The 17,545-nt window shown below is 61.7% G+C and overlaps 5 protein-coding genes across 5 annotated transcripts; 2 read left to right on the top strand and 3 right to left on the bottom strand.

Moving 5' to 3' along the window:
- Positions 1 to 1,583: 1,583 nt before the first annotated feature.
- On the bottom strand, positions 1,584 to 2,657 carry CHLRE_06g253582v5 (uncharacterized protein). Its single transcript, XM_043062636.1, has one exon. It carries the CDS (start codon positions 2,385 to 2,387, stop codon positions 2,112 to 2,114), a length of 276 nt encoding a protein of 91 aa, XP_042923363.1. The 5' UTR covers positions 2,388 to 2,657; the 3' UTR covers positions 1,584 to 2,111.
- Positions 2,658 to 2,945: 288 nt separating this feature from the next.
- CHLRE_06g253566v5 (uncharacterized protein) lies at positions 2,946 to 5,137 on the bottom strand. Its single transcript, XM_043062634.1, has 4 exons — positions 4,770 to 5,137; positions 4,403 to 4,563; positions 4,175 to 4,253; positions 2,946 to 4,009 (listed from the first exon to the last, which is right to left on the bottom strand). The coding sequence occupies exons 1-4, from the start codon at positions 5,097 to 5,099 to the stop codon at positions 3,797 to 3,799; spliced, it is 783 nt and encodes a 260-aa protein (XP_042923362.1). The 5' UTR covers positions 5,100 to 5,137; the 3' UTR covers positions 2,946 to 3,796.
- Positions 5,138 to 5,397: 260 nt separating this feature from the next.
- Positions 5,398 to 7,369, top strand: CHLRE_06g253550v5 (uncharacterized protein). Its single transcript, XM_043062633.1, has 4 exons — positions 5,398 to 5,586; positions 5,692 to 6,036; positions 6,235 to 6,867; positions 6,914 to 7,369. Exons 1-4 carry the CDS (start codon positions 5,577 to 5,579, stop codon positions 7,306 to 7,308), a joined length of 1,383 nt encoding a protein of 460 aa, XP_042923361.1. The 5' UTR covers positions 5,398 to 5,576; the 3' UTR covers positions 7,309 to 7,369.
- A 1,366-nt stretch (positions 7,370 to 8,735) lies between these two features.
- Positions 8,736 to 14,957, bottom strand: CHLRE_06g253759v5 (uncharacterized protein). The gene is made up of 7 exons (XM_043062647.1): positions 14,599 to 14,957; positions 13,688 to 14,329; positions 12,719 to 13,510; positions 12,542 to 12,610; positions 12,113 to 12,328; positions 11,805 to 11,965; positions 8,736 to 11,671 (listed from the first exon to the last, which is right to left on the bottom strand). Exons 1-7 carry the CDS (start codon positions 14,641 to 14,643, stop codon positions 11,578 to 11,580), a joined length of 2,019 nt encoding a protein of 672 aa, XP_042923359.1. The 5' UTR covers positions 14,644 to 14,957; the 3' UTR covers positions 8,736 to 11,577.
- On the top strand, positions 14,568 to 17,465 carry CHLRE_06g253758v5 (uncharacterized protein). The gene is made up of 4 exons (XM_043062646.1): positions 14,568 to 14,864; positions 15,697 to 15,763; positions 16,007 to 16,105; positions 16,715 to 17,465. The coding sequence occupies exons 1-4, from the start codon at positions 14,755 to 14,757 to the stop codon at positions 16,745 to 16,747; spliced, it is 309 nt and encodes a 102-aa protein (XP_042923360.1). The 5' UTR covers positions 14,568 to 14,754; the 3' UTR covers positions 16,748 to 17,465.
- Positions 17,466 to 17,545: the final 80 nt, after the last annotated feature.

The raw sequence follows: 17,545 nt of genomic DNA, 5'->3' as shown, positions 1-17,545 counted from the left end.
ACGAAGGGTCGCATCAGGCAGCGCACGGGCCTCTCCCTCTATCAAGCCGCTTTTGTGTAGATATAATCATGAATAATATGGCTGCGCAATGAAAGGCGCAGGGCGCGAACCCTTCGGCGAACGCGCGAGCCATTCCAGCGCCATCCTGGCATCGCAAACTATGACCGGAGGGATGCAGAGTATGTCGCTACCGCCCAGCAGCTGGGCACGCGATGTGGTCCGGAGCTACTAATTTGGGCTCGCCTGGGTGCAGGGGTGGCAGTAGGATGTCGCCCCAGGGGGCAGGGGCGGCAGCAGGATGTCGCCCCGGGGGGCAGGGATGGCAGTAGGATGTCGCCCCGGGGGGCAGGGACGGCAGTAGGATGTTGTCCGGATGGACTCAGGATTGCGCCCGCACGCACTTAAGATAGCACCCAGACGCATTAGGGATGACGCTCGTGGGGGTCACTGAACACTTGCGGATCGTTGCGTGGCGGGCGAATGGTTCGTGCGGACCATTTGCGCGGCCATCACTCCGTATTTCGAACACTTGATCATCTTCTACAACCACGAATGTTCAAGTCCAGATAGTCCCGTAAGTCCCGGTTGGGCCCGTTTCACCATTTACTGGCTGGACTGCAACATAGTTACAAGCCTTCAGCTAAACGGATACATTAGGCGTTCCTGTAAGACTTTTTATGTCACCCTGGCGGTGTGGAGGTGTTTTCGCTTGAAGGAGCCATTGGCTCCTGGCCCTGCCCCAGCCCAACCCGTCGCCCGGGAACGATCGCGCAAACTGCATGTTATGCTTAGTCTGTATCAGTACGCATGCAAGCCATCTCTGGCCATTTGTCTCAGCAGAAGTAGGTGGAGAAAATTTTAATGGCTTCAGCGGTGGCCTTTGCAGCCCAGCCCTGTCCAGGTCCATGGGTGATGAACTTAATACGAATGGGCGGCTCTGTGTCCGTAGCCATGGTCAGTTTGGCATGCCACGACGCCACATGGTCCTAACCCCACAGAACCCCACGCCGCCCCACGCCCCCCAAAACGAGTCGACACCCGCCAGGCCACCAGTGCGTGCGTGATCCAATGATCCCGTGATGATTTTCGCGTATGATATCATTGCGACAACAACGAGTGACAGGTCTTATCGGGGATCAGTTGGGCGGTGCGGGCAGGTTGTGGGTTTCAGTAATTTAGCAGTACTTTGGCAGTATGCAGTGTTAATTACTGCAATCGACCAGACGTTGTGGGAATGAAAACTTTGAGTACGCCGCCCGGCCAGGATGTGGCTGCCACCCGGCCAGGATGTGGATGTCGCCCCGGCAGGATGTGGATGTCGCCCCGCCAGGATGTGGATGTCGCCCGGCCGGGATTGCGCCCCTGCCCCCACGACAGCTATAACCTATGGCAGCCGGACCGCCGAGGGATAGCTCGCGGCTCAGGATGTGTGCCCAGGCCCCTGTCGCTGGATTTGTTCCGCGAGCCTGGTCTGCATCCCTCTGCTATGACAGACCGCGCTTATGCCCCAGCCGTATGCTAATTGTGACATTGTTGTAGCTGGCCATTAATTACGTATACCTGCGATGAGGTTTGGGGTTTATCCTCCTCGGAACTTACAGTACGAGAGGCACACATAAGCCCTGTCCTGACCCTGACCGGCACTCAGCTCCCGGTCGGCTTATGCCCAGTGTAACCATCCTGGTCCCAATCGTCTCGTCACAATTCCCCGCTACCTCAACCGAAACGACCGACGACTACCCCCCCAAACCCCGATGTTTATGTTGCATTAGTGGCCGGCAATACTCCTCAAACATACCGGGCCACACCAGTGGCCGGCAATACTCCTCAAACAGACCGAGCCACACCAGTGGCTGGCAATACACCTCAAACACACCAAGCCACACTAGTGGCCGGCAATGCACCGCAACCAGACAACGATGCTCCCTGCGACGTAGGCCGGCAAGGTATGCGGCAACAAACATGGCAGGCAGACAGGCACCCGCGCACTAGCACAACATGCGACATGCGGATACGCCTAGGCCTGGACCAAAGGTAAGGCGCGCGGCGGCCCTAGAGGCCGCCGGCGGTGGCCGGCCGGCGTCGGCGTGATGGCCGGCGGCCCGGCCGGGCTAGGGCGCCGGCGTGGCGCGCGCGCGAGAGCGCGTGGTCACGGACGGCGGCGCGCTGGGCTGTGGCGCGCCACGGCCGCGACCGCGGCCGCGGCCGCTCGGCAGCGGGACAGGCGCGGCGGCGGGCGCGGCGGCGCGGGGCTTGGGACCGCGGCCGCGGTGGGCACCGTCGCCCCGCCCGCGGCCGGCGCCCGTGCTGGGGAGGGCGCGGGGGGCGCTGCCGCTGGGCGCGGCGGGGCGGGCGCGGCCCGTGGCGGATGGCGGGGGCCTGGGCATGAGGGAGGCGGGCGGGCTCTTTAGGAATAGGAGTCTCTGCGGTAAAGCAGAGGATAAGGAAGTATTAATCGGCGGATAGCCGTGCAGCGCAGAGCGCTGCCCTACAATACTTCGGCAATGACAGTTGCCGTACTTCTCGTTCCATCGTCGGAGAACTCTGTTTCTCGAGGCGAGAAACGCTATTTATCCGCCCCAGTCGTGAACCGTTTCCCTCAACGATAGCGGGTCCACAGTCGCTCAGCGCGGTCGCTCAGCCATCTCCTGTGTCTCTCAGGTACATCAGTCTACAGCGAGCAACACAACCATTGGGACAGGCATCCAGTATTGGGTGCTGAGAGGGGGTGTCCGCGGGACCCTCCTACGGGTGCGCACCCAGCAGCGCTGCCATGCGCACTTTCGCAATGCTGTTAAATGGGACTGGCCTGACCCATTGCCACCCACAACCCACCCATGCCAGCTGTGCAGCCTGCAGCTTTGATCAGGGCAGAAAGCTTCTTGCGGTGCAGCGACGGCCGTGCAAGAGGTCCCCTGCTGACAAAGCCTGCCAGGCCGTCGGGTTCATTGTCAGGTGTGGGCAGCCGTCCACACTGCAGCCCTAGTCGCTGCCGTCGCCCCTGTCCTAGCCTCTGCCGCCACGCCTGGCCCCGCCAAAGTTGCTACAGCATTTCCAACCACGGCCTCATCTATCCGTCGCAAAGTAACACCTCAAAACTCCGCCATCAAGGGAGTCCCTTATCTGCCACTCCTGCCACCGCCGCCCGCTCGCCGCTCTGCTAACGGCTCCCCCCTGCTGGGCCCGGCGTACGGTAGTGCTTTGCGGCCACAACAGCAACGATACACGGCGGGCGCACACAGCTTGAAGCACAGAGCTTAATGCCAACCGAAGGAGAAGCTGCCGGGGTCGTCACTGTCACGCGTGGACGTGGCCGCCGCCTGAAGCTTACACGCCATCGACAAAATGCCAGTGCCGTCACCATTGCAAATGTGGGCCCGCAATGCAGTGCGGGTCTCAAGGCGGTTTTCAGCCCGTGCACTGGGGCTGGCGCCAAAGACTCCCAATGTCACTCGCAAACCTGCCATACCGTCTGCTGCCGCTGCATCCATGTCGCAAGTCTGCAGTCTTATAGCATCGAATGGTTACAGCTGTGGGCCATTCCCTGAACCAGGCACGGCACACGGCAACCGCAGCCTGCCCGTATTCCAAATGAAGTGGCGAGAGCAGGAGGGGGGAAGGTGTAGATACCAGCCCAAACTGAAGCGAACCCAATGCAAAAGAGCAAGGAGAAGAGCGTGGCCTGTGCTTTGACAACGGGGGCGGGGGCGAGAGCACCCTTACACCTGGGCCCTCATACCACTTCGCACCATACTGACGTCCTCCACGCGAGGCACAGTTACATACTCGCCTCGCTTTATATAATTGCCGCCACTAGTTGCCCCCCTGGCGCCACGTCCAAGGGCCGTGCGGGGTAGATAACGTCGTAATGGCCGGGCAGGTGCGCCACCCAGGCCACCGGCGGGCCATGCTGCTGCGCCGCGGGGCCGTGCTTGATGGCTCCCACCGCACTGCCCGCCACGTCCAGCACCGCCAGCGTCACACCCAGCGCCGTGCAGGCCGCGATGATCTGCATGACGTTAAGGGGGGGGCAATGGAGCACGTGGCCACTGGCCGCACCGGCATGCCTAGCAGTCAGCGTTCTTGCACCCCTGCCGCACTGAGCACCTTGTGCTGTGTGCGTTGTGAGTTGCCATGCACGTCACCAGCTAACACGCCAGGCACACGCACTCACCTGCAGCTGCTCAACCTCCACGCCCATGGGCAGCACGTGCCGCTCACAGATCTGGCGCAGAGTCAGGCCCGTGTAGTCCCTGTGCGCATCCAGCCGCGAGGTGCCAGATGGGGGCAGTGCGGGCACACTGAAGTGTCATGCCTCCTTGCCTTGCATTTATGCAGACGCGTGCCAACTGCCCGACTGCCCAGTGCGGTCTACATTCTACAAACAGCCCCGTTGGCTCACCCTCCGCAGCCGGGAATGAAGGGAGTGTAGAACTCCTCCGCCGCCATCAGCTCCCGCGCCGTCAGGCTGCGTGCGAAGCGGATCACCTCACCGCTCTGCTCGACGCTGTTAAAGAGGCGCTCCAGGCTGGACACGTCGGACGGCCGCGGCGCGTCGGGGCACTGCACATGGGGTGACGGAGAGCGGAGGGCAGAGAATCGGCGCGGCATGAGTGAGGTACCTCAAGTGCAGGGCGGGTGGGACACCGGGTGGGAGGTCGCTGCAACGCACAAGCACGCGCCCTGAACTGGCGATGGGAGGTAACGAGCATGACATGCGGGTGATGCTGGGTCGTGTGCAGCGGCTGGGGCCTTGCAACTCGACGCACCTTGAACCAGGCGGTGCGCAAAAGGCGTAGCAGCCGCTGGCCGCCGCGGTAGGCCGCAGGGTCGTCCCGTGGGGGCACCTGCGCGCCGGCCGCAGCCGCAGCCGCAGCAGGCTGGCCCGGCGAAGCATGCATGGGGGCAAAGGCCGGGTCGCCACGCGCTGGCGTCAGCCTCAGCGGGCTCATGCCGGCGCCACGGCCGTCGTTTGCGGCCGGGCTGGTGGGCGGGGGTTGCTGCTGGAACTGCGGCTCGTCCAGTCGCGCCAGGTGCCGCGACACCACCAAGTCCAGCCTGTGTAGGAACGGGCAGGGGCGGGGTGTATAAAGCAGCATGAGCGCAATCACGCGCATAAGGGGATCGCAGGCACTTCAGGTGACTGGGCAAATGATGTGGCGTGCATTCAAGGAAGGCGACATAGCTCCAACCCGGCAGCCAAACCCCACCACTCTCGTTCCTACCCCTCGCTTCGCTCGCCCCTCTCCCTGCCTCTCGACTGCAATCCCTTCCTGCACCCTGGACGCCCGTCTCAGATGTGGGATAGAGGCAGTGTAACGTGCTCTGGAATGAAGAGTTTCATGTGTTTCTCCGTGGATTGTACGGTACCCCCGTGTTTCTGTTTTCGAATCGCGTCTCAAGACGCAGTGCGTCTCGTGCATCGCGTGTGTGTGAGACGCGGCGCGTCTAGGGTATCAGGCTAGCGTCTGGTGTGACGCATCGCGTTAGCTAAGACGCGCTCTCCATGCAATTGTACCGCGTCACGACTCGCGTTCCATTGCGTCTCGCAGACGCAGTGAAACGCGCTATCTGTAATGGTGCCCCGCTTCACTGTTTCTGGTTGCGTCCCCATCGCGTCTACCCCGCGTCTCCCCCGCGTTTCCCCCTTAACGCGCAGCGTCTCGGCGCGTCTGACACCGCGTCTCACAGGTCAGACGCGGCCCAGACGCGCCCAGACGCGGTTTCCCGTTGTTATAGTGGACTGGGCGGTCAGCGACAGCACCTTTACAGCTCTGTCCAAGCAGTGGGGCCCGTTCGACATCGACCTCTTCGCCTCTCACCGCACCCACCGCCTCCCGGCCTACTACGCCACCCACTTCGCGCCCGGTGCCGCTGGCGTCGACGCCTTCCGCTTCCGCTGGGGGCGCGCCTGCTGGGCCTACCCGCCATTTAACCTGCTGCTCCGCGTGCTGAAGCACGCCCAGGCCTGTCGCGCGCGCATGTGCCTGCTCGCCCCTGTCTGGCCCACTCGCGACTGGTGGCCCTTCCTGACTAGCGATGGGGCGGTCTTCAAGGGGTTTGTGCACGGCGTGCGGGTACTGGGCAAACCACGGGACGTGATCGCGGCAGGGCAGCCGGTGCCCCGCCGCGCAGACTCCTGGGTCATGTATGATGGCGCTCCTGCTGGACTTCCAGCGTAACTCAGACCGCCCCACCCCCGTTCCCCCCAACATTGCGTGAGCCCGCCCGCAGAGGCCCGGCTCCGCCAGGTGGCCATCCTGGGCGGCCTCGCCGCCCGCGCCGACCCCGTGCTGAGCGGCCTAGCGGTCGAGTTCTCGGCCGCAGTCGACGGCAAGCTTGCCGTCGGCACACAGCGGCAATACCGGGAGCCTTGGTCCGCCTTCACGCGCTGGTGGGAGGCGCGGCGCCTGGACGGCTCCATCTACGACACGCCGCCCAACGTGGTGGGCCTGTACCTCTTCAGCGCTTACGTGGCGTCCGCGGAAGACAGCGTCGGCGGCGGCCGTGTGCGGCAAGCTAGCGCCGCCATCCACCACTACTTCACCGCCGCAGCTCGCGACTCTCCAACAGGCCACCCCATCTGCGTGGCCGCCCGAGAGCTGGCCGCCCGGTACCTCGTCCCGCAGGCCCGCGAGCGCGGCGCTTTCTCTGCTGACAACGTGGCCAGGTTCGTGGCCGCCCACGGCGGCCCCGGCGCGAGCCTCATTGACCTCATGTACTGCACCTGCGTGTCCGTGATGTTCCACGGCTTCCTGCGCTGGAGCGACATGGCCGAGGTGTCTGTGCACGCAGACCTGCTTGTGCTAACAGACACCCACGCAGAGCTCTTCATCCCGCGCTCCAAGACGGACCAGCTCTGGCAAGGCGCGTGGGTGCCGCTTGGCGCGCACCGGCGGCCCGGCCTGTCCAGTCGCGCTGATCGAGCGCCTGCTGGCCGCCGGCGCCTACCAGCGCTCCCCCAGCTTCGACGGCGAGGACGTGGGCCCGCTGCTGCGCGCCGTTACGGCCACGCGCAGCGGCCATCGCCTGCAGCAGCTGATGACCGGCACCACTCAGGCGCCCGTCTTCAGCGTGACCTACAACACCTTCGCCGGGCACCTGCGGCGCATGTGCGCCGCCACAGCTCTGCCAGACAACCTCAAGTCTCACTCCCTGCGCATCGGAGGCAACAGCCGGGCCGAGGAGCTCGGCTTCCCCGCCGAGCTCCGCATGCGGCACGGGCGCTGGCGCTCGCTGCCCATGGTGGAGCACTACACCCGCCGCGAACTGGCGCCCGCTCTGGAGATGACCCGTCATCTCGTCTGAGTGAGGCCGCTAGCGGCGACTCCACCTATCTCTTCGGCCTGCAGTGTAAGTGCCCTTGGCTGTTCGTCCCGACTCCTTCAGCCGATCTGACCCTTGCTCCGACAGCTCAGCTCTGCCGAGTCTCTCTTACAGCGGAGGCCGTCTATGTCGATGTACCTCGGCGACACCTCGGCGACACAGTCAACGGCGGCACGCAGTTGAAGGCAAGGGACAGGTAGCGAGTCTCCAGGCGGGATTGCCCTACAGGCACCCCCAACACCGAGCGTGTCAACGGCATGTCGGCGCCCCAACGGACCGCCGCTCTTGCCGCCGCTCAGTTGGCACGCTCCTCAGCACAGGACTGCACAGGATGCAAAGTGAGACCATGCCAGGTCAGATGGTGGCTGCGGCAGTGCCCGGCACAGTGGCACCATTGCGGTAGAGGGTAGGTGCGGGCTCTGCTGGAGTCTGGAGCCAAGAGCCCAAGACCTAGGGTCCCGCGAGCCTGACCATGGGCGCCCCTGGGCTACGGCCCGGCATAGTGCTTCGCGGCCAAAGAGCAATGACACACACGCACGCGGGCTTGCATCTTCCAGAAGTAGGCCGCCGCCGCTGGCGAGAAGGGCCCTAGCCACGTTCTCGCCCACGATAGCCAGGGGCCCCAAAATGCATTAGTTTTTAGCGTTGGTGGTGGGGGGCTCTTTTGCATGGGTTCGGTTTAGTTTGGGCTGGTATCTGTGACCCCCCAAACCCCCGGGAAGGGGTAGTTGGCGAGATTCGGGGACTGTACATAGCCCCATGCGGCAAGAATGCACCCCCGGAAATGCCCAACCTTTCTCGCCCGAGGGCCTTTATTAGGGCCCGTTTCTTGCCGCTCTCCGAAGATGCAAACCCTGCACAGCAGGGCTCCTATCTTACCGTACTGCCAAAAAGGTTGCGGGTTTTTAAGTTCGGGGTGGGTCGCCGAAGTTGAACGCCGAAACAATTACATAAATATTTTTGAGGATTCCCTCCCGAAATTAAAAAACATATGGAAAATTTCGCGGGTCGGGCGCGCTGTCGCGCGCGAGGGCCTGGACCGTGGCACGGGGGTTTGACACCCGGGCACGCCCAAAATCTTGCGATCTCCGATCTCTTGTGCTGCTTGCTGCGTGCGTGCCACACACACGCGGCCATGTGCAGCGCACGGGTACTGATTGGGGGGGCCTTGCCCGGCGCCCCCGAAATTTCGGAACAGTTTTGTTACAAGAGCCCGAACGCCCCCGAAATATAAAAAATATAGAATAATTTCAGCAGTTCGGGGAAGCCTCCCCAACTTTAGAAAGCCAAACCTTTTTGGCAGTACGGTAATGTCTCCAGACATTAATTGGCCATTTTGGCCGTTTCCTAGACATTCCTCCCCGGGGCTAATGTCTGGGGCGAGACTTTGTTGGCCCGGGTTTGGGGCGGGTTTTGTCCGAATTCCTACGGCTTGCAAGCTGTAACACAGCGTGAATCGGAGAAGCTGCCGGGGCCATCACTGCCATGCGCAATCGTCGCCGCCTGTCGCCGCCGCCTACATCTCAAGGCCACAATGCGACGCTATTGCCGTTGCTGGTGCAACGTGGGCCTGCGGTCCCCTGTCATGTGCGCTGGCACTGCCTGCCAGACACTGCCAACTCCATTCACAAACCCGCCTTTCCTGTAGCCTTTGTGTCGCAGTATTTCAGTCTGCTTTTTATGGCATCACAGTGTGGTAATGCAGCAGAAGTGGCGCCGCCGCGCACTAGGCCTGCACTGCTGTTTCACACACTGCAATCTGCGGCACACCAACCCTGAACTGTCCTGCACAGTGACATGCGCCGTGAGGGTTATGGCGTAAGGTTGCTCAGGGGCCTCATGTTGCATGAACCAGCACAGTCCTAGGGCGCACCAAATCCCCGTGTGGCCACTGAGTCCCAGACTCCCAGAATCTAGTTTTGTACAATTGCGGGTCCACATTTGGTTAGGATTCAGGCTGCTCGCAATCTAAGGCAGCTTGTTTGCAGTCTTACGCTGCACTTATCGCGCATTGCCACATACCGTGACAGTCGATTTGCCATATCCATGGATTGCAAATGGCATTGCAATGTCGACCACCAGTGACAACCTATCACGGCCCTACACGGCTGGCTCTCTACAAGAACACTGTTGTTGTTGGTTACAAGATTGTTATTGGTTACAAGAACACAGCTCCACACGGCCACACCCCCACCAGCAAACCCAAGCTCTGCCCACGGGCCTACCTATAACCTATTGACACAGGCTATGCAATGCCGCTTGCAAGTAGTGCAGGGTAGTACATTTAGTTAAGGCCACACAACCAATGTGTTCTTACGCTTACTACTGAGCATGCGCTCGCCCTGCCCGGCCCTAGACTGGCTGGCGACCTTCGCCCATGCGCACCACGCTTCCTGTTGTGTGTGGTTACAAGGTGATGAGCACGATGTGCGTTCCTGTCCTTGTAGAAACCGAGGCCCGGGCCGGGCCGGGGGGCCCTTATAACGCCTGCAACACAGTTTTTGGTACGGTGCATACTATCGTGGTGCAAAATCATGTGCAACATCTCGGGGCCCCCCACCCCACCCCCCCGCCCGCGCTCTCTCGCCTTTGGCTCACCAACGCGCTTGTGTTCACCGGCGCCTACCGGCGCCTCCCCGCACAGTCCGGGCATCCCTCCCCCCGCACCCCCATCCCACCCCGTTCGCACAACTGCGCGCTGAACTGGACGTTGGGAATGAACCCATAGCCGATAGCTCGGCTCAGGGGCTAAGTTCCCTTCATACTTGGCCTTGCAATGGTGCGCAATGGGACAGAGGGGATGGGCCGAGGGGGCAAGCCGGGGTACTGCGTAGCGGTAGGGTTTGGCCCCCGAATGGGGGTGCTTCTGCTCCTGTGCTCCCAAACGGAATCTAGTAATGCGGCTAACCTGGCTGGGTCCGTATTCTGCATAACGGCCTGCATCCCGCCTGTACAATCAATCTCGCTACCCGAACGCAACTGGTCGTAGGCCGTACACCGCATGAGCACATGATCCTCATCTTCGACTTCATTTGCAACACATAACGGGCAAATCCTCTCCTCCCTAGGTCGTCCATAGGCGCGGTTGGCAGAAAGCGGCCAGCAGCATAGGCGGAACCTCATCAAGGCCTTGTGGTGCGCAACTGGTATAAAATGCTCTACTGTGCCCTTGCATGGTCAGTGGTGCCGCGCCTTCCGCACACAGCCCCATCCAATGCTTGTACTTGCTCATCTGCACGCCTGGTTGCTTGTTGTCTGATGGGAAAGTGCTTGGCTCAGACTGCAGCCGCTCATGCTTCCACGCCTTCATTAGACTCTCTCTAAAGGCGGATACGGTACGTCTGCCCAAGCCTGCGCTTGCCTCATCCTCAATCGGGATCGGCACGCTTCGACCAGACGCACTAACCCCTCAACACAGTGAGCAAAGGCTACACCAAACGGGATGCGTCTTCGTGCCATGCTAAACCTGCCCGCTATGCATGCAGCCGGTCTGTGCCTTACAAGTTACCGGTACAACACACGCATGCCAGCCTGCAATCAATTACGCCGGCAACCTATTGGGCATGAATCTACATGCTGTTCGATCAATGAGTGCTGCTGGTGCATATCAGTCCTAACCCAATGTGGGAGCTGAGCAGGTAGACAACATTTAACTAGGGATAAGCGCCTCCACACGGCAATGGCCCACAATAGACGATACACAACTTGGCACCAGGAGAACATCCATGTGAAGGGCAGCACGCTCTCCTTGCCCGCACATACTGGTTGCACACCCGCCACCCGCCATCAGCTTGCCACGCACATCCTACGCATCCCGTTTCGCTCAATCTCGGTAAGAGGTAGGCCCACAGTTGTACAAAGAAATAAAAGAAACGTAAGATGCAACTGTCCACAGCAATCATGCACTACCCCGCACATCGTTCCAACCGCGTTCAGCCCGCAAATGCACACACGCACCTAATCTACGTGATGAGCTGCGCAAAAGCACACAACTGCAGCAACCGTACACGCGCCTGGCCCTGTGCGGCAGCGCCCCTGCATGCAAACTGGCCGCAGCTCCGCTTGTGCGCTGACCGCATGCCGCGGGTGCATGATTCTATCTGACCTGCCTGAAAGCCCCGGCTTGTGCCACATGCAGCCCGCTCACGCCACCGCAACGGCCCGTGGTGCAATGGCGACCCGCCGCAATTGGATTGTCGCATCTGAAGCGAGACCTCAGCAGGCTACTCGGGCTGTTCCTTGGACTGATGCTCAGCGGGGTTGCCGGCCTGCGCTTTGTTGCCGTACTTTTATCTTGTACTTCTCCTTGAGTTTGTCCAGGAGGCCCTGGCGGGGCGTCTCAACCCTGCACACAGCGCAGGTAAGGACACACGGTAAGCACACTGCAGCAACTCGCTCGGTATAACCGGTACGTGACATCAGAGTGCACAGTACGTTTGTGCACAGCGTTTTGCCCTGGTCATTCAATCTAGCCTCACCGGTAAGACCCGTTGTTAACTTTGTTGCACGGGCAGTCCACATGGCACAGGAAGTGCTTCTCGAGCTCCTTCACCTTCTTCTGCACCTTTTTCTGCACCTCCTCCTCGGACATGCCCTCCGACATACCCTCCAATGCCTTCAATCCCTCCAGCGTGATGACCTGTGTGTGTGACAACCGGATAATCGGCAAGGTTAAGCGGCATTGTTAGAGTGCTATGTAGGTCTGGGGGCGGAGCACGTGTAAGTGGGTCTTCAGGCGCGCGCCCGTACACCAACTACGGTACTCGAGCGCTCCAACAGCACTCACCCGGAGCTCGATCTCCTTGCCCTCATCAATGGCTGTCAGCCACGGCAGCATCTTCGACGACTCGCTGAATCCCGGGCCCTCTGCCAAATAGCGTGCTATCCGACTGCCCTTCACCCAGCCCCCAGACATGCCCACGTACACCACCCGGCCGCCTATCCGCCACAGGTACAGCAACGGGACGCCGCGAAGCTGCTTGACCTGCTTGTCGCGGGCCTCCTGCAGGGGCGCACAGGCAAATACACAAACACATACTGCGAGTTAGTCAGCCGCGACTGACAGGGGGCAGGGCAGCAGGGGCCGATGCCCAATCGGGCATGGCAAGGGCGCAGGACTGCAGCTGTGGTGCTGGACTGCCGGAGCCCACATTTGCTGGCAAGAACGGAGTCCCACTTAAAGGTCGGTCCGCCTCCATACCGCATGCGCACACACCTTGTCGGTGGCACGCATGCCACTCAGCGCGCCTGCTGACGGCTCTCCGTCAGTGTACTTGCTCCACACCTGTGTGTGCATGTATACGTGCGTCAAGGGCCAAACCTTGCGGACGGGCGACGTCTCCCAACAGGCTATGAGGGTTGCCGAGACCTGAAGTCACTGGTATTTACCCACCTCTAGCGGGTCGACCTTGAAGACCAGCCCGTTGCTGAAGTTCTTCACGGAGCCGTCGGCGTTGGGCGGCAGCCTCAGCTGCTCCGCGAGCATGTCAAACCTCAGCAGTCCCAGGCGCTCCGCCCACGGCTTGACATCCATCTCGCCGGCCTCACTGTCCTCCGGATCCGGGTCCCGCCCCCAGAAGTGCTCCATGACTGCATCGGCCAGCGTTTTCTGCCCGGCGGCCCGCAGCGCGGCCAGCAGTTCGTCGCTGTACCGACCCTGGGACAGCAGCTGCGAAACCTCCGGCCCCAGCATGTGCAGGTAGCGCGCGAGCCACGTGCTGTGCCCGTGCGCCTTGCACATGCACGTCAGGAACGCGTCCACCTGCTCCTCGCGCATCGCGCCCACGCGGAGCACGAGCTGCTTCCTGTCTGCCATGTACATGCGGCAGGTGCCATTGGCCGGCAGGAACTCGGACAGCCCCGCCGCCTGCAGCCAGGAGTACAGAAAGGTGTTCCAGCCCGGCGGCCTGGCCTCCAGCAGCTCCTTCACTATGGCGCGCCGGATGTGCAGAGCTAGCGGAGCCAGCGGCGGTATAGCTGCGCTGATGATCTCAGGCACGCAGCCCGGGACGGTGGCGGCGGGCTGGGAGCAGCCCGCCTTCGGCTCCGCGTACTCCACGCTGTGAGTACTGCTGCTCCTGCTGCTGCTACTCCTGCTCTTGTTGCGCGTGCTGCCACTCTCGGACACGCACCGGTTCCTGTGGCTGGTGGTGCGGGTGCGGGACAGATCCTTGTTGGCCGCCGCCTGCACAGTTGCACAGCATGGTGGATGGCATTGGCAAGGTTTAGATACGGTAGGAGTCAAAGCAGCATTTGTGGGTCAGCGCGTCCGCTGGCCCCCAGCAGCCACACCCCATGACTGCCACACCCCATGAATGCCACACCCCATGACTGTCACACCCCATGACTGCCACGCACCCACCTTGCCGGTAACCTCGGTGCCCGTGAGCGCCGTGTAGACGCCACCATGACTGGCGGGGTTGTTGTTGGTGGTGGTGATGGTGGCGGTGGTGGCGGTGTTGCCGGCCGTACTGCCCTCAACGCACGCCGACTGGCAGCCCCTCACTTCCTGCGCCGCCGCCAGCTGCTCGTGGCCGCTGCCGGCCACAGCGTCAATCGCGGCGCGCCACTCCTCGAAGCTCCTGTCGCCCGCGCCGCCCGGCAGCAGCGCCGCCTGCAGCGCCTGCAGCTCAGCGGGCGCGGTAAACAGCAGGAACCACAGCAGCAGTCCCGGCTGCGACTTCAGCGTGGCCCGCAGCCGCTCCAGCTTGGGGCCGGAGAGTGCCGCCACGTCGGCGGCGGTGTAGGCTTTGCCGTTGGCCGGCGCCACGCCCACGCCCTCCAGCAGCTTGCGCAGCTTGGAGCCCAGCAGCAGCTTCCGATTGTTGCCCTTGACGCTGCTGGATGCCACGGCTTGCACTAGCCCGCACAGGATGGCGTGCAGCTGGGCAGCGCTGCAGTGCGCCAGCAGGCCGCAGCACACGGCGGCGGAGGAGATTTTGCCCGTGCTGGAGGTGGAGGTGGCGTCGGCCGGGAGCAGATCCTCCGGCAATGCAGCGGGCTTCTGTGAATGCACAGCAGTAGTGAGAGGCCGGGTCAGGCGAGGCGAGGGCAAGCGCCAGAACACGCCGCTGTGGTTACATGCTTCAAAGCAGCATTTGTGGGTCAGCGCGTCCGCTGGCCCCCAGCAGCCACACCCCATCACTCTGGGAAAACAAAGTTACCGGACAATCCAAAACCTACCGGACATGTGACCAGACTTACCGGACAAGTGCCGTACCCTACCGGACAATGCCTGAAATCTACCGGACAATAGTCCCCGGCGCCCCTTACCGGACATTTGCAGGCCGCGATTTGCCAAATCTTACCGGACACCATGCACACCAGTGAAAAGCCGGTTCAACAGCACCAGCATGCTCAGTTTATGTACTGTATTAATTAGTTGTGTGTTATTACCAAAGCGACAAGATCCTTGCACAGGGCAGAGCCATGTCCGAGTCCTACTACTATGCTGGCAGAGACAGCTTCCACACGTCTGGCGGTGGCTCCATTGAGTTTGCCGATAGCAAGGGCAACGTGGTGAACATGAACGACCACAGGTGCAGGAGGGGCGGCAGCGGCAGCGGCAGGCCCTTCTGGAACGGCGTTGGATGCATTGTTGATGACAAACGAATAGAGTTTGGCTCTATAAAGTGGTACGTACAATAAGAATTGAGAAATACGGCTTGTGTGCGAAACGAAAAAAAACCCACCGGTTCCAGTGGGTTTTCCGTTCGTCGCGTACACCTCGAATTCTTTATCCCCTGATGCACACACCTCACGCACTGCCGAGTAGCTATTGATAGTAGACATCAAAGACGCATTCCACTCCCAGGCGTGTCCTTGCACACGCGGTCGTCCGAGTCGGGGGCTGAGTTGGGTGTCAGGGGCGACGCTGGGAGTTGGGAGTCTGGGGCGACAAGCAACAAGGCCATCAGCAGCATGTGTGTGTGTGTGTGTATGTGTGGGCTTGTGTGTGTGTGTGTGCGTGTGTGTGTGTGTGTGTGTGTGTGTGTGTGTGTGTGTGTGTGTGTGTGTGTGTGTGTGTGTGTGTGTGTGTGTGTGTGTGTGTGTGTGTGTGTGTGCATGTGTGGGCTTGTGCATGCGTGTGCTCGTGTGTACACGAGGTGTGTGTGTGTGTGTATTGACGTGCGTGTATGTGCGTGCGTGAGCATGAGCTTGTGCATTTGTGTGTGTGTGTGTGTGTGTGTGTGTGTGTGTGTGTGTGTGTGTGTGTGTGTGTGTGTGTGTGTGTGTGCACGCTTGAGCGAACGCATGTGTGACGCCCAGCTGTGCGTGTCTCCAAGCGGGCAGCCCAGGGGGGCGTGTCCTGTGTGCGTGTGCTGTGGGGAAGTGTGTTTCCGGGCATATGGCCTGCTTGTGTGGCCCCAGCCATCTGAGCGGCAGGCACATGCATCTTATCCGGCTGTCGCCGGCCCAGTTTGATGCCAACCCCCAGGCACGCCCGCCTGGCCTCTCCATTGAACTTATGCAACTGCCTCCGGCGGTGGGGGTGACGGGCCTGTTACCGCTGGTGCCGCATGTGAAAGCGCGGCAAGCCGGCCTCGCGGTACAGTGTGTGTTGGGTGTGTGTGGTCTGCTGCCGTACGTGCCCCCGTGGACCCGGGTCGTGGCAGCGTGGCTGCGCCAGGTGCACCCGGCGGCAATGCCCCTGCGTTTGTTGGACCGTGTGCTAAATAAGTCGCTCACCCCGGCGGGCAAGCCGTTTGTGCGCCTGCTGAAAGCCATGACTAAATTGCCCACGGTGACTCTTGTGGCGCCGCCCGAGCCGGGCGCGTGGGTGAGTCATGTGCCGTTGTGGGCTAACCCGGCGCTGTGTGAGGACGGCCGCACGTGGGAAGTGGCTTTTGCGGATTTGTTTGCTCTGCCGGGACTGGCGTGTGTGGGCCAGCTGGTTGCAGCACATGACGGCCTGCACGAACTGCGGCAGGCATTGACATGCCCTTGGGCGGAGGGCTCCCGGTTTGGTGAAGCGTGTCCCTACCGTTCCAGCCCCTATTAAACCGATCGGTATGGGGGCGGTTACCGGGCGGTCACCCTGATAAACCGATGGTCAGCATCGGTTAGCATCGGTCAGGATTGGTATGGGTTGGCTGATCGGTAAAACCTCGGTAAACTTTGATAAAATGGTAACTTCCTGCTGGTAACCCATTGTTATGTGGCTCCTGCCCAGCCCTTGTCCAGGCTCTGCCCAGGCGCGCTCAGCCCCCACCCAGATGCCACCCAGGCCCGCCCAGCTGCCGCCCAGCCGCCGCCCAGGCCCGCCCAGCTGCCGCCCAGGGCCGCCCAGCTGCCGCCCAGGCCCGCCCAGCTGGAGAGGCGCCTACTGCCTGAGCATGAAACGTACCCCATCATGCACACTATTTATTACATTCTATGAACACCGCAGGTGAACAAGCTGGGAGGGCAAGACACCGGCTAGCTTTGGCTGCACAGAGAAGCAGCTGGAGAACGCCAAGAAGTAGGGGAAGTAGAGGGATAGTGCTTGGACAGTAAACTACATTGCAGGATGCCCTTGGTCTGTTGGGCAGTAGCATGGCGTGCATGGCGTGCGGGATAGGTGCACCAAAGCAAGTAGTACGACTGGCGGCGGGGGGCAGTGGGCGGTGAATGTTGTTGAGTCCTTGCAAGCACTTGTTGGTCGTGAAGCTGGCTTACATGCGTGTCAAGGTGTGCCAAAGAGTCATGTTGGTGCTGCAATTTATACGGCAGCCGGGTGCCGGGGGGTGGGGCGGCAACCGGGAGCCGGGGGCTGGGGCGGCAGCTGGGCGGGGGCTGGGGCGGCAGCTGGGCGGGCCTGGGCGGCAGCTGGGCGGGCCTGGGCGGCAGCTGGGCGGGCCTGGGCGGCAGCTGGGCGGGGCCTGGTTAGTGCGTGCGCTATGCGTATGTCCTGCGGCCTAGACGTTTCCCGGCACTTCTGTACCTAGGCTTGTGGCGATAAGGCACAGCGGTGGGGCTCTGGCGGGTTGAGGCCTGGCTAGGACTCACAGTGCGCGGAGTCACACAGACTTTGTCCACAGGAGGGTTTGCAGCAAAGTCGGGGTTGGTGGAGTCAAGTTGGGCCCTGATAGCATGTGATTAATGTGATGGCTCGGCGTCTTCGGGTGCTGGGACTGTCCCCTCTGTAACTTCCGCATTCTTATACATGCCCGCATACGACATAACCAGCGCCCAACACTTAAACCAACACAGCAACGCTGCGCAATGCCCAGCTGTGCGT

The sequence above is a fragment of the Chlamydomonas reinhardtii genome, chromosome 6 (assembly GCF_000002595.2).
Source record: "Chlamydomonas reinhardtii strain CC-503 cw92 mt+ chromosome 6, whole genome shotgun sequence".
Classification (NCBI taxonomy): domain Eukaryota; kingdom Viridiplantae; phylum Chlorophyta; class Chlorophyceae; order Chlamydomonadales; family Chlamydomonadaceae; genus Chlamydomonas; species Chlamydomonas reinhardtii.
The sequence above is the reverse complement of the archived record's forward strand: the minus strand, read 5'-3'. Positions and strand labels throughout refer to the sequence as shown.